This window comes from Bombyx mori, chromosome 24 (assembly GCF_030269925.1).
Source record: "Bombyx mori chromosome 24, ASM3026992v2".
NCBI classification, from domain to species: domain Eukaryota; kingdom Metazoa; phylum Arthropoda; class Insecta; order Lepidoptera; family Bombycidae; genus Bombyx; species Bombyx mori.
The window spans coordinates 3,043,220-3,063,958 of NC_085130.1; the positions used below are offsets into that span (position 1 = coordinate 3,043,220).

The 20,739-nt window shown below is 37.4% G+C and overlaps 1 protein-coding gene and 1 long non-coding RNA gene across 8 annotated transcripts; one reads left to right on the plus strand and one right to left on the minus strand.

Annotated features, from left to right (window-relative positions):
* Positions 1 to 390: 390 nt before the first annotated feature.
* LOC778509 (thioredoxin-like protein) lies at positions 391 to 19,218 on the minus strand. 7 transcript variants are annotated; one of them, XM_012688307.4, is made up of 3 exons: positions 18,811 to 19,218; positions 11,578 to 11,754; positions 391 to 1,316 (listed from the first exon to the last, which is right to left on the minus strand). In XM_012688307.4, exons 2-3 carry the CDS (start codon positions 11,746 to 11,748, stop codon positions 1,167 to 1,169), a joined length of 321 nt encoding a protein of 106 aa, XP_012543761.1. In that variant the 5' UTR covers positions 11,749 to 11,754; positions 18,811 to 19,218; the 3' UTR covers positions 391 to 1,166.
* Positions 15,342 to 16,344, plus strand: LOC134201233 (uncharacterized). The gene is made up of 2 exons (XR_009976423.1): positions 15,342 to 15,713; positions 15,939 to 16,344. It is a non-coding gene; the product is annotated as an uncharacterized LOC134201233 (long non-coding RNA).
* Positions 19,219 to 20,739: the final 1,521 nt, after the last annotated feature.

Here is a 20,739-nt window from a genome sequence, read left to right on the forward strand (position 1 = left end):
ATAAATATGTAGGTATAAAATTTAATAATATTATATTACTTCATTTAAAAAAATTCATTTTCATAATTTGTAATAGAACTTATGGCTGGAATAGGTACAGTACGTTATACAGTAATTAACATCAGTTTCCGACTTTGGAGCGTTGTTACTGAAGGGAAAACCGATTTTATTTTGGTGACTTTAAATTTGACGAAGCGAAAGAGCGATATAACAAACCACAAAACATCCACAGGATTTAGTTTGCGCGAGATAAAATATTTTAGGATTGACTTTGTGTGAGAATTGCATATCAGACGTTCTTTAGTTGTGTGTTAACTAAGTATGTATTGGGAGAGTGGTTAAATTTAATATTTTTGTATGTACGTATTGCAAAACTGTTGACTTATTAAAAATATTAAGTGTATTATCTATGATCACTATTCTGTACACAGATAATGTATTAAATTTACTAATATGTTTACGTCAATATTTAAGACATTTTACACATTTTGACATTGACATTGCAAACGGAATTTTGTTTATCTGTTCAGAAAATATATTTAAAAACGATATTGTCAAATAAAACACAAATAATTTTTTTCATAAATTTTATCAATGTAACAATACTCTGTAACATACATATTTTTATATATAATGCAAAATACACAGAAACCATATGGGTATGTACTAGTTGTACGCTGACCTTAAGCGCATAAGCACGGCGTTAAAAAAACATGCTTCTACTTGCATAACATAAAAAAAAAAAACATTGTGATACTTGTTACTTACAAAAGTTTTTAAAAGCACGATGGAAACTTATCTTACACATTGATTAGTATTGGTGAGATTATACATTTGAGTAAGCCGGACAAAAATAAAAATAAAAACATAACAATTCATACATTAAAGTTCCTTAGCAACCACTTGGTAAAAAAAACCAAAATAGAAATACAGTTTGGGTTGTAAATTATTAACTAATATCTAGTTTTATTTATTGAATTGTTTGATTACAACAGAACCAATATTTTTTGCATTCCAGAGGCTGCAAACACAAAAAATTAATATCTTCAAATTCATTACAGACGTTAAAAACATTTTTTATTCATTTATTAAAAACGTATACATGTTTTTTTTTTTTAATTCCATCTTAGTTTCCATCGGCGGCTGCGTACAACTTTAGTCTCTATTTACTTGTGTTTAAGGATAGTTGTTTTGAGTTTGTCGACGTTAGCGCCAGAGAATTCGTCCAGTTTCTTGCCATTCTTAACGAAGACGAACGTCGGCATCGAGTTAATGTTGTACTCGCTGGCGATGTCCTCGCACTCATCAACGTCCACCTGGAATAGATTAAATAGAAATACCGCGTTAAAAAAAAAGAAATCCTTTCAACCGAAGTCGTCGTGGCCTAAAGGATAAGACGTCCGGTGCATTCGTGTTGAGCGATGCACCGGTGTTCGAATCCCGCAGGCCGGGTACCAATTTTTCTAACGCAATACGTACTCGACAAATGTTCACGATTGACTTCCACGGTGAAGGAATAACATCGTGTAATAAAAATCGAACCCGCAAAAATTTGCGTAGTAACTGGTGGTAGGACCTCTTCTGAGTCCGCGCGGGTAGGTACCACCGCCCTGCCTATTTCTGCCGTGAAGCAGTAATGCGTTTCGGTTTGAAGAGTAGCTTTGAACTTATATCTCAGGGTGGGTGGCGCATTTACGTTGTAAATGTCTGTGGGCTCCAGTAACCACTTAACATTAGGTGGGCTGTGAGCTCGTCCAACCATCTAAGCAAAAAAAAAACCGACAGTTCTTGGATTTTCAAGTCACTAATATAAGAATCTTCGGCAGTATACTGACCACTCAGTATTAGAAGTCAGTCGACAGCGCCCTAAACACCATTACGGATCCTCCCGATCCAATAACGGTGCTTTTAAAGGTAACTCAAGCACAGGTCACCGTCCTCGTCGAACCCGTCGCTTGCGACGAAGGGCTCCACGAGTAAATTAGCCCACTGAGTTTTTCGCCCGATCTTCTCAGTTTCTAATTGTTTTTCAAATCAAAAACCAATAACCCGATAAATAGTCAGTATCCCCTTAGTTTCTGATACCCTGTGTGTTCTTTATAAAATTCGAGGTTTAGTTTCTTTCGCAAGCGGATATCTACTGCACGAAGCATCAGCGAAGATCGTAGCCAATTATAAAAATGACTACTAAAACAGGCGAAGGTACCTAAAAACTGGTTTAAACAAAAATCAGCAAAGAATACGCAGTCTCATTACGTTTACTTTGCGAGGCTTCGTCACTAAACGCTTTGTAATACAACAATGAATATATTGGCATTACGTATTCTGCATTGACAATTAGTTTTGAACTCTATCGTATTATTATGTAAATTATAATTTTAATATTCATTTAATCATGTCATGCAGCAAGTTATTCGTTCCGGTTTGAAGGTTGCTATATCACCGGTAAGGATGTCTCGATCTATTATGACATTAACGTTGTCATGCCAATAGACTCTTGCAACAAAACCAGACCGGCCGTGAACTTGTTCAATCTTTTGCTTAAATGTGTATAGTTCGCGCTGTATGTCACAAATAAGCAGACTTAGGTCTTCTGCGATATAAGCTTCACTTAGTGCATATTTATTTGTAACTATTTATTTGTAACAAATATGACTTATACGTTCTTCTAAAAATCTTATACCCATATAAAACTTTTTACTATAAAAATTTGAACTATTCTAAAATCAAACATACCTTTTTATATCTCAAATAACAAAATAGGAGAGTTTGAATTGAGAACTCTAATTTTTTTCATGAATTAAAAGATAAAAAACATACGCTGGTCTACTTATATAAGTCACGTCCAAAGCAAAAATAAACTTTAATATTTAATTCACTTATTTCATAAAATTTCATAATTCAGTTTTTCAATTATCAGCGCGAATGTCTGTTTGTTTATCATCGCTATAAATACTTGATGATTTCAATATAACACGTCTGTGTTTCATTGTCAAACTCAAGATAATATTTTTATTTTATCGAATAACAAATTGTTTAGTTTGAGGCTTTGCGGAATTGTCTCTTCGATGAGGTTTGGCCATGATTTGTCTTCGAGCAAGGATCAGGTAGGTGCAATAAGAAAGTTATACTTGCAAAGGCCTTGAAAAGAATCATTCAAATATGAATACCTTGGGCCGAAGAAGGTACTGTAACGAAGAGAGGTCAGGTAACTAACTACATCCTTGTACATATTTGACGGAATAGTTTCAAGTCCAAAATAATTACGGAGGCCTAGTTTCGTTTGAGCTATTCATCTAAATAAAGATCTCTGTATGAATCTAAGCTTAAAGCGGTTCATCAGATTGCAATTAAAACTTGGTACGCTTAATGTTGCCACTCTAGTTCAGATTTTTATACTTTTTCAATCCTACAGATAACAGGTTGCATGTTTATTATGCAAATTACGATATACACAGCGGAACGTCGCTACAGATAAATACAATCACATATTTAGTACATACCTATAAGATTCGAACTAAACAGAACAGAAAAAATGTTATCATTTATTACCTACATTGACCGTTTTTTGCAAACTTATTTTTTTCCTACCTATGCTGATAGCCTTGAGAGGTTATATCAGCATTACTTAGAGTGTAGGTGAGATCTCGGGACTCAAAACGGAGGTGTTGCTAAAACTGGCCCTAGCTAGAGCAATGCTTCGCAGAATCTACCGCCGGATCGGAAACGCGACCCACTGAGAAGATCCGGCGAGAAACTCAGCGGGCTGCGAACTTTATGTAACGCAAATGATTCAGAAACTATGAATACGTGTTCAACCTCGTATTTGTTGATATTAAGGTTTACGACGCGCTCTTAATATTAATGCTAGTCACACTAGCTCAAGAGCAGGTCTCGTACAAAGGTATGTTAGATTGCTTATCTTTGCTTAATTGATAACTCCTCAATGAGTTTTTAGATTACGATTATTCTATACGAATGTACACACGTATTTTAGGTAGCGTTAATACATTGATAAGTTTGTCATTTGGAGCTCATTTTCTTTGGTACATTCCGGTCACCGTCTTCGTCGAACCCGTCGCTTGCGACGAAGGGCTCGACGAGCGAATTCACCCATAGACACAGCCCACTTAGTTTCTCGCCTCGGATCTTTTCAGTCGGTCGCGTTTCCGATCCGGTGGTAGATTCTGCGAAGCACTGCTCTTGCTAGGCCCAGTGTTAGCATCATTCCGGTTTGAGCCCCGTGAGCCTAGTTAAGATTACGCTGAAATAGCCTCTCAAGGCTATCATCAGCTTAGGTAAAAAAAAGGTATATTCATGTTTTGATGCGGGGACTGTGGCAAAAGTTTAGCATTACAACCGTAGTCTGCTTCTTTGAGGCTTAGACAACGAATCAATCCAAAATCATCAAGTTTTGTATCGACAGTACAAAATGTACAAATAACCTACATACAAATAATACTTTGACATATTATCCTTATAAATACTTTTTTACTGGTGATAGGACCTCTTGTGAGTCCGCACGGGTAGGTACCACTACCCTGCCTATTTCTGCAGCAGTGAAGCAGTAATGCGTTTCGATTTGAAGGGTGGAGCTGCCGTTGTAACTATACTTGAGACCTTAGAACTTATATCTCAAGGTGGGTGGCGCATTTACGTTGTAGATGTCTATGGGCTCCAGTAACCGCTTAACACCAGGTGGGCTGTGAACTCGTCTACTCACCTAAGCAATAAAAAAAGAATGTTCTGACGCGAGAACTATGGCAAAAGTTCAGCATTACAACCGTAGGCTGCTTTTTTGAGGCTTAAGCAACGAATCAATTCAAAATCATCAAGTTTTGTATCGACAGTACAAAATGCGCAAATAACCTAATTAAAAATAATAATTTGGCATATTATCCTTATAAATAGAGGAAAAATAAGGCAAAAATACTTAGTATCAATCGTTAAAATAACATTTAATGTACGCAAGTGTACAAGCTTCAGTTAAAAGGTATTTTTTACAATCCACTTTCAACTGTACTCCTTTGTTTTTTTTTTAGACTTTTAGTGGAGACAAGAACTTAAGCAGTTCCATCAAGACATCTATCCCGTTCCACAAAAACAAATGCATGTTTAATTAGGCCTTTCTATCAAAAAATTCCATGCCATTGAAAACCAAAGCATGTTTTACAAACACGTTTATTCTTGCGCTAAGTTTCGCTTCGAACATTAGCGAGTTTTACCGGGAAAAGCGGTTACGACACGATCTCAAGTGTTGGTAGGCGCTATGAGTCACCACTTGGCAAGGGAATATAGTTAGTTATTGACCCGGAACGCAGCCAGGCTCGCCGGACTACTGGCGCCATTTGATTGATAGAGCGATAAAAGGCACAACTTTTGATGTCTCAAAAACCGATCCTACAATATCGCTGCCGATACAAATATCTATATATAAACTAGCTGACCCGGCAGACTTCGTACCTAGTGCCTCAATTGATAAATAAAAGACCTAAACTTTTGTATAAAATAAACTTAAAACAAACAAAAGGAATTCGGCCGACGGGGGACACATCAAAGGAAAAACAAAATTGTTATTTTTATTTAATTCCGAGCATTTTCATATTTATCTACCTTTTAAACCTTCTCTGGACTTCCACAAATAATTCAAGACCAAAATTAGCCAAATCGGTCCAGCCATTCTCGAGTTTTAGCGAGACTAACGAACAGCAATTCATTTTTATATATATAGATTAATGAGTGAAGCAAAAACTTTGTATACCTTTTTATGAAAATTGCGCGGACCTAGGAGTATGAAATTTCCCACACTTATAGAGAATATAGAGAAGAAATGCAGAATGCTAATATTCTTTCTTAAATTATGCATAGATAATATATTAAATCAATTTAAAAAAAAACATTACACAACACTACCATGTATTTGACACACACGCATGCATACTATTTGTTTATTGTCAAGCTTTTCTTATTGCTTATAGTCTGTGGTCAAATTGAGATTAGATTAAATATTTTTTGTCTTTATTAATATTTGTGTAAAGTGTAGTCTTGGCGAAATCTGTGATTATAGAAGTCTTTGACAATCATAATAGTGTACAAACTTATAATTTCAATTAATTATAGTCGAATTTCGACTACCGGGGGACCATTAGTTTTTTAAAGTGCTCATATTGTGTCACTAAGATATCATCCTACAAAATTATACTCCATACGAGCTTTTCTTTTATTGCCTAGAAGGGTGGACGAGCTCACAGCCCACCTGGTGTTAAGTGGTTACTGTAGCCCATAGACATCTACAACGTAAACGAGACTCACCTTGAGATATAAGTTCTAAGGTCTCAAGTAGTTACAGTGGCTGTCCTGCCCTTCAAACCGAAACGCGTTACCGCTTCACGGCAGAAATAAGCGGGGTTGTGGTCTACCCGTGCGGACTCACAAGAGGTCCTACCACCAGTAAAAAGTGAAATGAGAGCTTCCTTGGTCTGAAGTACGTTGAAAATGACCATTCTTTTTTTCAGACCATACCTAAGCGGCAGTGTGACGTAATCGATGCGAGGTGCAAACTTAGCTTGGTCGAGCTGTACACACGATTATGATTACATTTTTTTTATTTATTGGCGCAGACTGTCTGCTCTTTATTTTTAGATTAGATAATTAAGTTATTGTGTTCAGATTGTGCATAATCATCGACATGATATTCGTAACCATTCTCGTTCATATCTTCGGATTTGAGGAGCCCAAAAAACGAGTTACGCGGTTCCAATCTGACGGTAGATTCAGCGAAGCACTTGAATTCCCTGATCTCACCTTCCAAAGCGTGCGTAGGTGGAATAGCCCCCGCGGCTTCAGGCGATTAGGTAAGGGGAAAAAGGACACGATACGGCATCACTACATAGTATAAAACAAAGTCGCTTTCTCTGTCCCTATAGCCCTATGTATGCTTAAATCTTTAAAAGTACGCAACGGATTTTGATGCGGTTTTTTTTAATAGATAGAGTGATTAAAGAGGAAGGTTTATATGTATGATAACATCCATTAAATAGTGGAGAAATCAATAATAAATTACAGTTTCCGAAGTGAAGCGAGGGCGGGTCGCTAGTTAATTTTATATAACACATCGTAGCAACAGCCATATTTAGTTGATTTTCCGCAATTAGAAACTCATTACTTCCATGTTTATTGGGAGTGCGCGGTCCACGGTATTTCGTCAGAATTATGAGTCACCCTGTGACCTTAGGCAAGCAAACGGAATGGTTTTATTGATCGACCGAAGGAACGGTAAGCGGTCAAACGCACTTATGATGGCCAGACTAGTGTAGCAAGTTTATTATATCCGTATTCTTGATTTGTTTGGGCTGTGGACAAGCCATATTAAAACTAGTTAAGCCGAGATCTTTTTGAACTACATATACCTATTGAGGGGTGAAAAGCTTTTTTGGTATAAGCGCGTCCTTTTTGCAACTTTACAGAAGAGGCATTTAAAGTTTAAATTTTGGAAAAAAACTTCTACAGCAGGACAAAAAAATTTGTTAATCAAAACTGCCAGATAAAAAAAAATTAAGAGATTTTACGGGAAACTTTGGCATTATTATTATCATCATCATCAGCAAAACTTAAAACACAATTTTGATGTATAATTGAGCGAACAGTAAATACCTATTTTAAAAGTGTTTTTTTCTTTCCATCGTGTTTCTTATTATTGCGTAATATTTCATTACACCTTGATCTATCGTGATTGTCATTCAATTCGTCTTAATATTTTGCATATCACGGTGACGAGAGTTAAAACAGTGGCCTTAAGAGCGTTTTCTATGAAAATTAAAAATATCGTTCATTTGTAACAGGCAAACGGAACAACGGCTATAAATACATAACGAATCGAAATATAGGCTAAGACAATAAGTTTTTTTTTAAACATTTTGAACTGGCTACAAATCTTGACAGTTTAGAATTGATTTGTTGTCTAGGGCCACAAAAAAGTGGACTACAACTGTAAAGCTATACTTTTGCTGCAGGCAAATAGGCCCCTTACATTAGGAAGGAAATGTACCAAAAAAAAACCTCAAATCACCAAACTAACTAGTTTATTAGTAGTAGTAGTGTTAGTAGTTAGTTTGTTAATCATCATCATCATTCTTTCCTATTACCCTCTGCTGGGGTGTAGGGCTCGAATCAAATTTTTTCCATTTATATCGGTCTTGGGCAGTCTGTTCTAACTCCTCCCACACTTTGAGAAAGCCCGATACCCACCTATCAAAGAAAGCACTGACCTGGAAAGTGTCTGGCAAAAGGAAGAGAGGCCGCCCCAGAACAACTTGGCGTCGCTCGGTGGAGCAGGAGCTAGGGGTCTTGGGCATGACGTGGGAGGAGTTAGTTTGTTAATAGTTAATAAAAAACTAATTAGTTTAATAAACGCTATAGAACATACGTATGTCGCGTACATTCGCAAGACATATTTATTATGTAACCAGCTGTACCCGTCCGCTTCGCTGGGCATTTAATATTTATTTCTCTCCAACACAAAAATTCTCATCATTAACGCCCCCGCAACTGGTGCAGGGAGTCCAACACTAATATAAATATTAGCCTATCCATTAAGTACATGTATTTTCTACATGGATACCAAGTTTCAAGTCAATCGGATGCATGGTTCAGTAGTTATAACGGAACATCCGTAAAAACCACTGTAGAATTATATATATTAGTATACATTATGTATATAGGATCGAAGCCGTATGTTTTAGGGGAAAAGTCAAATGAAATTACTTGTTAGTTCAACGCTGAGAGAATTTGCTAGTATAGTCTTTTTAGAAGAACCCGAGAAACTTTTCTAAAGATTCTGATTAATTTCTACATACTTCTACATATTTTTTTTTATTGCTGAGATGGGTCGACGAGCTCACAGCCCACCTGGTGTTAGGTGGTTACTGGAGCCCATAGACATCTACAACGCAAATGCGCCACCCACCTTGAGATATAAGTTCTAAATCATTTCTATTGGATTCACAAAAACTAATTTAATTTATAGTATTTATAGGAACTAGTTTTATCCTTGCTTTTGAAAACCTCCTTTTATTAAAGTTATTTTTATTTATTTTTTATGTACAAGTGTAAATGTTGTGCTGCTTGTCAGTATTAGTAATAGTATTATCGTGCTTTATTTTATTTTATTTGTTGTTTCGTTGTGGGCTGCCTACGGGGTGTTGTTACTGTGTGCTTATTATGTTATATATGTATGTATTCGGGTTCAATATTTAATTTGATTTTTGTTTTGTTTTTTTCTTAAATTTTTATAATTTACTAGTTTTACTAATTTATACCATATTCTAAGTATGTACACACGTAATTAGCCTTCATTCCCGCAAAGAACCAAGGGGAAACGGGGGTGACTGAAAATCAGCGCTGTTCGATTTATCAACCTCGAACAGCAATAGCTGAGCCACCTCCTTTTGCCTTTTTCTCTTTTTTTTCTTTTCTTTTATTTGTATTTCATTTTATTTTCTGTGATGTGAAAGGCAATAAATGATTTTTATTATTTTTATTTTATTATTATTATTATAAGGTCTCAGTATAGTTACAACGGCTACCCCACCCTTCAAACCGAAGCGCATTACTGCTTCACGGCAGAAATAGGCGGGGCGGTGGTACCTACCCGTGCGGACTCACAAGAGGTCCTAACACCAGTGATTATGCAAATTATAATTTTGCGGGTTTGATTTTTATTACACGATGTTATTCCTTCACCGTGGAAGTCAATCGTGAACATTTGTTGAGTACGTATTTCATTAGAAAAATTGGTACCCGCCTGCGGGATTCGAACATCGGTGCATCGCTACATACGAATGCACCGGACGTCTTATCCTTTAGGCCACGACGACTTTCAAAGATACGAAACTGTTAATAATGTTAATTGAATGTACTTCGACAAATAAGTTTATTTCTTAAGTTACATATTGTAGTGATTCTCATGCGGTCGCGTGCAATCGACGTTTTCGTGATAACAACCAAACTATATTTACAATCTTACTAAATTATCGCGGCATTATTGATAACGTTTAAGTGAACATTACAATTCTGATAACATTTATTGCTGGGTTTTTTTTTAGAAACATTTTATTTTTATATATATATAAACTATGTAATATCAAAGCAAGCAGTTGCCGATTTAAAATATTTTGATTTAAATTATTGACAGCATCGCACACAAGTATTGTACGAAGATTTTTAAATTCGACAATCCAATTATTATTATTTTTATTGCTTAGTTGAGTGGACGAGCTCGCAGCCCATCTGATGTTAAGTGGTTACTGGAGCCCATAGACATCCACAACGTAAATGCGCCACCCACCTTGAGATATAAGTTCTAAGGTCTCAAGTATAGTTACAACGGCTGCCCCACCCTTCAAACCGAAACGCATTACTGCTTCACGGCAGAAATAGGCGGGGAGGTGGTACCTACCCGCGCGGACTCTCAAGAGGTCCTACCACCAGTGAGGTGAATTTGTAGGTAAATCCTTTTAGACTTGATTAAGTTAGAGGTCTTTCAAATTTCTCAGTTGTCGTCAGTTGTGTTCAAGATATTATTGAAATTATTGAAATAGAAATCATCTTAACTTTCGTATAATAATTGTTTTTGAGATTTGTTACCGAGTTAGATAGCGTGAATGCTATCACAATGACAACATATAAACTATTACGTAGGCTTTAGTATATTAAGAATGATATGTAGATATAAGACGCGTTGCTTTACATACAAGTGTTTTGAAGAAAAGGTTTATTTTTAATGAACACCCGTTTATTTCAATTTACGATTCGGGCATGGTTATAAAGATAACTAGAATATTTACAAGTCCTCGGTAAGAGCTCTAGAATGAAAAAGATACTATTATCTAGTCTAGCTTAGTCTGAGCCGCTGAGTTTCTCGCCGGATCTTCTCAATGGGTCGCGATTCCGATCCGGTGGTAGATTTAGCGAAGGACTGCTCTAATTAGGGCTTTTAGCAAAAAAAAATTTATTGCTTAGATTGGTGGACGAGCTCACAGCCCACCTGGTGTTCAGTGGTTACTGGAGCCCATAGACATCTACAACGTAAATGCGCCACCCACTTTGAGATATAAGTTCTAAGGTCTCAGTATAGTTACAACGGCTGCTCCACCCTTCAAACCGAAACGCATGACTGCTTCACGGCAGAAATAGACAGGGCGGTGGTACCTACCCGCGCGGACTCACAAGAGGTCCTACCACCAGTAATTACTCAAATTATAATTTTGCGGGTTTGATTTTTATTACACGATGTTATTCCTTCACCGTGGAAGTCAATCGTGAACATTTGTTGAGTACGTATTTCATTAGAACAATTGGTACGGACGTCTTATCCTTTAGGCCACGACTTCAAACGACGACTTATCAGTGGGTCGCGATTCCGATCCGGTGGTAGATTCAGCGAAGCACTGTTCTTATTAGGGCTGTTAGCAAATTCCTCAAGTTGTGCCCGTGAGGCTCACCTGCCCGTCCGCGCGTAGCTGAAATAAGATCCTTAGGCTACCAGCAAATAGATAGGTAGAAAAAAAAAGGACTCGCCTTCACAACGACGATGGAATCTGACATTTCGGCGGCGATCTCGTCCAGTTTAGGCCCGATCATCTTGCACGGTCCGCACCAGGTCGCCATGAAGTCGATCACGACGAGCTTGTCGCCTGCTTCCGCCAGCCTTGTCTTCAGGTCGTCGGAATCTTTGATGTGAATGGACATCTTGGGCTGTGGACAAGCGACGTTAAAACTATATAGTTAAGCCGAGATCTTTTTAAACTACATATAGAGATGTGAAGGGGTTATCTATACTAATATTATAAAGAGGAAAAATTTGTTTGTTTGTGTTGAATAGGCTCCGAAACTACTGAAGCGATTTGAAAAATTATTTCACTGTTTGGAAGCTACACTAATCCCGAGTTACATAAGCTATAATGTTTTTTGATTAGGGATCCTTACTAAAACTCCAATAATGTAACCCAAGGAGTAAAAAGATTACCTAAAATTTTCTTTACATCGCGTGCCCTGCGACAACTATTGATGATAGAAAAAAATAATATACTACGACTTTGTAGAACACATTATTATTTACAAAAAGTGTCGCGACAGCATATGTCTAACTATTATAGTTATGCCGTAATAAGTGTGCTTTTATTTAAAAAAATAAAACAACGTCAAATATCATCGAAATCTTTGTCAAAGACCCGAGCGGAGCCGGAACGGGCCGCTAGTTTGGTATAAGCGCGTCATTTTTGCAACTTTCGAGCCATTTAAAAATTTAACATTTCGAAAAAAAACTTCAGCAATTTGAATGGAGTAAGCTTAATTGAAGTTCAATTAAAAAACATCGAACTTTTTGATACTAATACCAAATAAAACGGATCTTTTGGTTACAACCACCCCCTCACCCGATACACCCCTCGATATTGTTTTTTAAGTTTCGAATACTTCAAACTTTTCATTTTCACTAACGTATATGGGAGCAATGACTGTAGTGGAAATGAGGCACGTTAGGACACGCGGAGAAAATATGTGAGTGGATAAAAGTACGTATTACAGGATAATCACTCAAAACTAGGTGGTCCGTGAACTCGTCCACTGAAGAAAACTAATAGGGATTCACTAAAGAGTACTAAGATATTAGGTTAATTGTAAAATTAACTATATGCTTTAAAAATTATACGTTTATTAATTTATTAAATCATTTTGTAGTCTGGTCGTTCGTTTGACTTGGCTTTTCGTCTTCACTATAAGAACTGCTCGCTCAGATGTTACGATAAAATAGCAGCCATATCTATATATTAATACGTGAAGCAAAAACTTTGTATTCCTTTTTATGAAAATTGCGCGGACGGAGGAGTATGAAATTCCCCACACTTATAGAGAATATAGAGAAGAAATGCACAATGCTAATATATTTTTAAAATAATGCATAAAAGATACATTTAATCAATAAAGAAAACATTACACACACTACATACCATGTATTTGACGCACACACGCATGCATACTATTTATTGTCAAACTTTTGTTCTTGGCGTCTGTTGTCAAATTGAGAATAGATTAAACATTGTCTTTGTTAATATTTTTTATAGTGTAGTCTTGGCGAAATTTGTGATTATAGAAGTATAAAATACAATCATAATAGTGTACAAACTTACAATTCCAATTAATTATAGTCGAATTTCGACTACTGCGGGACCTCTAGTATTTACTAATACACAATCACGACATTAACCAAAATTCCAATTCGACGTCTTAAACAATACGTTCTATTGCCAAAGTCATTATCCGTGTGAACGTAAACACAACAAAAAAACCGGTTATATTCTGAATAAATAATGTCCGTATCAAATAACCAGCTTTGTGTCGGTCCGATAGGTCTTAGTTACGTTTGACAAGGTCGTCGGCGATCGATAAGTACAAATGGAAAACCTTGCAGAGTGCAATACGCCATGTCAGATACGTGGGTATTAGTTAGCGGACGGGCCTCTTATAAACTATAGAAATATCTGGAACTTTTGGAACGATCAAAAGATTTGAAACCTTAAAGAGAGACAAATAAAGGCTTAGTTTACAGGCCTAGAGCCTGTGAGTTCACCCACTCCTTCCGATGAAGCTGGAAAGGCCTCCGAGCCACTAAAGTTGGGGGTTTATAAAAAAACCGGTCTTTTAGCGACCAGTTTACTTATATACACTTGCAACTTTAAAGCAACGCATTTAGACTAGAAAAATAAAAACATTTTTGGGCGGGGAAAACCTGAATCTTTTACAAAGTTCCTAAGGAGGCGCGTCATTTGTCTGGAGCTCTGTGGTCGAAGATGAAAAGGCCGGGAAGAAAAGAAAATAACTATAATGTTTTTATTTAATTATACTCGCAGGTCTTTGACGTTCGCTTTAGAGCCTAAAGTAGACCTAAGCGATAGCCCTAAAGTTTAGATTGCTAGAATTTGGATTCTTTGAATTATTTTATAGTTTTGCAAAAAAAACAAATCTCACGGTTCATCTAATCTGATGTACATTGTAGTTACCGAGACTACGTAATATATAACTAGCTTTGATATTAAATCAAGTTCTCAATTGCATAACAATAACACAGCTTTCACGTCACATAAATAGGTACCTAGTTTGGTGGTAACTCGAGCGAAACCATATCACGCCTCATAGGTCAAGACAGCAAATGAAAATCATCATGATTCTATTCTATATCATTAGCTGTTACCCACGGCTTCGTCTGCGTGGTCAAGGAAAAGGATCAGTGTAGTTTCCGGTGATATTGACATTTTTTTCGGTATAAAAGGTTACCCAATGTCATTCTCCTAAATACATGCGGTTATTTAAAAAAAAACTACAATCCATCAGTTTGTTTCGACGTCAAAAAAAAGGAGAAACACACATCCCATTTATAATATATAAGGAAGTATCGATAGTTCATAGTCTAAATTAGTTCATATCCTTGTAGTGTCCCCACTAAAAACCATCGTGATTTACATGCAATTAGCAATAGGCCGCGTCGAGATCAAATTTATAGTGAAAGACGCGAGAGAGAGAGAGAGAGCGTACTTATGTATTGTTTCTCGAGAATTTTCAATTTAAAACCTTTACGACCTTATAGTTTTGTAAACGGTTCAAAATCAAGGTACCTACATCCCAGATAAACTACACGTGGCGCGTATATTGCGGCTACGAATGGTAGGTACATTTTAATCAAAGGACAGAACCGGTCTAGTTCACATAAAATCTTCTGGAATCCCGTTTGCATACGGATCTAAGTTTTTTCCTACTCCTATACAATTTCTCAAACAGATTTCATGCTCCAAAGACATATTACATTACGAATTCGACATTGAAAATCAATTTTAAGCCGGAAAAATTCTATGTAGCTAGAAACACAATAAATTAGAGGTTGCTATGTACATACTCCAAAATGTGTGTGAATAATTGTTCGAATTTGGAAGCGAAGGTATAAAATAATTTTAAGACCAAAAGACGTAGACCTTATTTTTATTGACACCCGAGCTCCGATACAAACTTAATATAATATTGAACACTCACCAGATAAATTGAAACTAAAAATAATATCACAGTTTAAAATGCAAATAAGAAACACGCAAGTGACAACGTACAGTCGATTTGGCGCCAAACTTATTACTGAATCAGAATAGCTCGGCTCGAAGCGTTCTGAATTTGAATTTTCCTCAACAGAACGAGACAATGTTAATATCGCCGTCTCTTTTCAACTTTAATGCATTTGACAGGAGCGAAACAAAATATGTTAAATTCTTGTTTTAAATGACGCCATGCTCTTTTTTATTAATGAATCATACCCTTGGCTCGGTTGTCTTGTCACCGTGATAGATCTGAGAAAATAATAATTGTGTTTCTCAGTAAATGAAGATTAGCATATTGTTTTCGAAATGTTGGAATCGTATTTAAAAACATCTTCATAAATAAGCAGTCCGTCACCTAACATTTATGCTTGATGACAAATAATTCGGTCACAAGAAAACCTCACTGAGTATCTCGCCGGATCTTCCAGTGAGCCGCGGTTCCGATCCGGTGGAAGATTCAGCGAAGTTCTGCTTTTGCTAGGACAGATGTTAGCAAAGTCTTCCAGGCTGAGCCAAAGTATGCTCTCCTACGCGTTCGGTGAAGTTAGCATGACCCCTCAAAGTTACTGACAATAGGTAGGCAAACAAGTCACAAGGAACTTCGTGTCTGCCTCTCAAAGCTGGTAGCCACAATCATCGGATCCATATTACAATAAAATGGCATCATTCACTACCACAGCTTTCACAAATCATAAAGTAACATACCTGTTTTCAATAAAGACATTGAAAAAGGTTCAATATAGGTACTTTGATTTCAGTATCACAATTTACCATGAACATGTAGGTCTGATGTTTTTGCAGGGACTAAAGCAATTTCTCTAAAGGAAGAGCTCTTATCCGTTATAAACATGTACAGAGTTTTCTTCATACCAATACTTTGTCGAGCCTCCAGAAAACACTTTCGGTCCTTTTCAAGCTTTCAAGTAGAGGCCATGAAACTATGTTCCACAGGATGGGTTGTAAGGTAAGACACACCCAAACAATATCACAATGATATTATCTGGATATTATAGTCTTAGTATTATTTCAAAACTATGATGATTAAAAACGTGTAGATTTTTTCAAACTTTAATTTTATTTTATAATGAGCTGGATAGATACACTCTTTTCCCAACACAAAGATTTTTGTAACATAATAATATGTGTATTTTCATTACTTGTGTTTCATTAAATATTAAACCATAAAAATGTATTTATTGATGATGTTTGACATTCTTTGATTTAACATTATTCATTATTGTCCGAACCACCTACGAGGTCCCCGCGCCTAGGGGGCGTGCGGGGTATGTGGGACTTGACTATCTGCAAGGTGTTGGGAGCAGACCGCGGGCTCAAGGAATTTTAGGGCCCTACCGCACTAAGCGACTCCCCTGCACTCTTACACCCGACGTCCGATCTTCGTCCGGGGTCAGAACTCGGTCAGAGTAGGGAGGTTCCCGCGGTCAACACTACAACCAGATTCGCGGCGCCACCCAGAGGACGTCCGACCGACGGGTCGTCGAGGGGATAGTCGACGACCATGACGTTGGTCTCCGCGGTACGGCGGCCCTATCAGGCCGCCCGGGCGATGCCGCTGGTGTTCCAGGATACCCCGCTGGGCTAGAACCAGCCTGCTGGGTCGGAACGCGATATACCGCCGACCGGGTTGCTCTTCCACAGTCAGTTTGGCGACGACAGCGACGACGACAACGCAGGCCGTTTCGCAGGCCGCAGCCGCCAACGCGTCGTCCCGTCCTCCTGGTGCCAGCGCGCTAGAGTGAAGGTAGCGTGCGGCGCAGCCTCAACTCCCTCAGGTCGCCCTGTGACAATCACCGGGAGAAGACTGCCTCCTCACAGACGGGGAGTGCTCTAACGTATTTTTTGAGATTAGTCAATCTCTCTAATTTATCTAATCACATCGCGCAGAGTTTATCCATATCACCTGGAAACACTGTGTTCTGGAATGAAATCCCCACAGAGTCCTGTCTTTTTTAAACAAATTTTGAAACTGTAAGCAGTTGCTTAGTTGTGCAAAATTGAAGTTTCAGTTTTAGTGGGCATTATGTGAACCAACATCCCCATTAAGACAATAATATTAAAAAAAGGAGTCTATGGGTTTGTAACAATAAATTTAATTTTGTTTTCCAGCACACAAGAGGTACACAAAGTCATCTGTAATTATTTTTTTCCATCCTTCATGAAACAGAAAATATTTATAGCTTAATTTTAATAACATTTATAGTGTAGTCACCTTAGATTTGTACTGTTATTAATATATAATGACAAATACATTCCGAAATACATGTAACTAGCCGTTCTCCCCCCCTTCGCTGGGCATTTATAATTAACATTATTATTTCTCACCCCCACAAAGATTCTTATCATTAACGCCTCTGCAACTGGTGTAGGCAGTCCAACACTCATATAAATATTAGCCTATCCATTAAGTACATGTATTTTCTACACGGACACCAACTTTCAAGTCAATCGGATGCACGGTTCAGTAGTTATAACGGAACATCCATAAAAACCACTGTAGATTTATATATTAGTATAGATGATAATTATCACATTAAACGTTTGTAACATGTTTATGACGTATATTATTAAATGTAGTACAAACTGAAGAATCGCATGTTTTGCAATGCAGTTTGGTTGACTTTTTCCAACATTATTCTGTATAGTAGGTATTTTTTTTTATTAAAAATGTATTTTCCAATTAATTTACACAATAACCACAGAAAAATCAATCTCCAATTTCATATTCTTGAGAGAAAAGAAACCTACACTTCAAATACGGTTCTGTTGGCTTCATAGTACTTTTTATGAGTTACAGCATTAAGCCTTAATTACTGGTGGTAGGACCTCTTGAGAGTCCACACGGGTAGGTACCACCACCCTGCTTATTTCTGCCGTGAAGCAGTAATGCGTTTCGGTTTGAAGGGTGGGGCAGCCATTGTAACTATACTTGAGACCTTCGAACTTATATCTCAAGGTGGGTGGCGCATTTACGTTGTAGATGTCTATGGGCTCCAGTAAGCACTTAACACCAGGTGGGCTGTGAGCTCGTCCACCCATCTAAGCAATAAAAAAAAAGCCTCTTTCGGACTACACTATAATATAATAGCATATATTATATAGCTCATAGCACAACAATATCGCACACCATACATTGTTATGGACATGTTCACACTGTACTGTACTATTTATTATTGGCTAAGTATAGGCTGCTATACTATATGGCACTATAGTATAGCGTAGTCTGAAAACAGCTTTATAGATTGTCTGGCTCTATGACACACGCAAGAAAAACGAAAAATGTTCATGGACATTCATATCAAAGCATTCTTCAAACGCTGTAATAATTTCCGTATCTAAGTTGTTTTTTAGAAACCAACCTGTGACCTCGTAAATATTTATTGGTGTTAACATAGCCTAAAATGTAATCGACGATCTTCGTATTTCATATTATATTGAATATAGAACAGACCTGTTTTTAAAGCGTCATCGCGCACCGTCAGGTTTTGTAAATCTTATAAGAAGAAAACAACGCTAAGTACTTATTGTAGGTAATTAAAATTTAGAAGATGTTAAGACTTTGAACGCTCAAATCGCCTAGTTCGTTGTATCCTTAAACTTAGATATTTTGTTGATAAACATTAAAATAGTTTAATGGAAAATACGATTTACTCACTTTTTATACAAATGCACGAATTTCCAAACCGGCGGAACACGCGATGACAATGACAATGTACGTTAACCATAGATTATACACTTAATATATTTGAACGTTAACGTTAGACTAGACACGCTGTGCGCTCTTAACTATAAGGTTTATTGTCTATGGCTAACGACGTGTAGGACTTGCAAAATAAAGTTTAAGAACTACGTATATTATATAATAGGTTGGGAAAAAGGCTTTTCGTTCCTCCCGATCCACTAACGGTGCTCAAGCACCGATTACCGTCCTCTTCGAACCCGTCACCTGCGACGAAAGGCTCGACAAATAAATTAAACCTCAGACACAGCCCACTGAGTTTCTCGCCGGATCTTCTCAGCGGGTCGCGTTTCCGATCCGGTGGTAGATTCTGCGAAGCACGGCTCTTGCTTTAGCAACGTCGTCAGGTTTGAGCCCCGTGAGCTCACCTACTAGTTAAGGTTACGCTGATACAGCCTCTGAAGGCTATCAGCTTAGGTAGAAAAAAAAAGTATTTTCGCATTAAAGTACGTGTGAACTTGGCTCAGTAAATTTGGCCCCCTTTTTTTTTATTTGCGATTTTTTTTATTTTTGATTATTTGTTCGTCGTTTGTTCGTTAATGTCCGAATGTAAAAATTGTTTGTTAGTCATTTATTTATTTATAATTAATTAAACAAATGATCACCCTTAAGTGGGCCCCCCTCACAATATATCTTTATTTTTATCGCTGAGATTCATTCATTTTGATCAATTATCGTTTATTCGACGACTATTAGTGATTGCTGGATCATAAAAACAATTCCCAATTATTAGTTATTTTCTAATAAGCAAACCATCAGCTCACGCCATTGCGCATGCGCCGGTTTTGTCAGTCAGCTGGCAATGGCCGTATTTACTAGGGCTTTGTTAACAAAACTGTATGAACAAGACTGTCTAATTATTTCTTATGTAGATCAAAAAATATTGAATACTTCAACAAACTTGAACAATACTTCAACAAAAAAACGTCAGTGAAGACGGCCATTAGCCGTTAAAGTACGATTAGCACGGTTTTAATAAATTCAGTTATTTTTAATGATATTGAATATTAAGAAGCATATAGAAATTTCAGTGATTTCAGACAACGGAAAAAGGCGCTCACAAGTATCACATTCAATTATTATTATTCATAAAATAAGTAGATAAATAGTCATAGTTGCGCCGACACGGCTATACTGACAGGCGAGGCGCGGCGGTGCGCACTCTGCACCAACCGCCCATGTATGGTGTACTGCCAGAGAGTTCTTGGAGTCTATCTGAAACAATGGAATGTCTGTTTCTGAGATTGGTATCTGTGTACTTTTTTGTGTTACTTTGAAAGTAACTTATTTTGTGTAGTGTTATATTGTGGCGTACACTGTGGTACTTATGTAGTGGGTGTACACTGAGGTACTTATTTAGTGGGCGTACACGGAGGTACTTATGTAGTGGCGCGGCGTACACTGTGGTACTTATGTAGTAATCAAAAATAAAAACTTATCCTTTTAATCAGTTGATTGTTGATTTTGTTGCTCGACCATGCTGGTTTGCGAAGTAGATGGTATAGGTTCATCGGCTGATGCTGGAGGGTCGTCTTCTTCCGCCGATACGGTTATCTGGTCTCCAGGTTGTTGCTGAGCGGAGGCGGCATGTGATCATGGATGACCTTGCGGGGTCGTCCTCTACCGATAGCTTTCTTCACCAAATAATGGTTATTTTCCAGTATGCTACAGACTTCATATGGCATGTCCAGCGAGGTGTGGTTGCGGGGGTCATTCTTAACCAATACGTAATCTCCTCTTTGGAAATGATGGATTTTGGCTTTGTGTAGGTTGAAGCGTTATCTGTCTTGTTCACTAGAACGGGTAATTTTCTGTTGTACTTGTTGAGTAAGTGCTTCTATATCA

Excerpts from the sequence above, each read along its gene's own strand:
- LOC778509 (XM_012688307.4), bottom strand. The coding sequence starts at position 11,748 with ATGTCCATTCACATCAAAGATTCCGACGACCTGAAGACAAGGCTGGCG. Across the intron at positions 1,317-11,577 it reads ATTCCATCGTCGTTGTGAAG|GTGGACGTTGATGAGTGCGA; the intron begins GCGAGTCCTTTT and ends AATCTATTCCAG.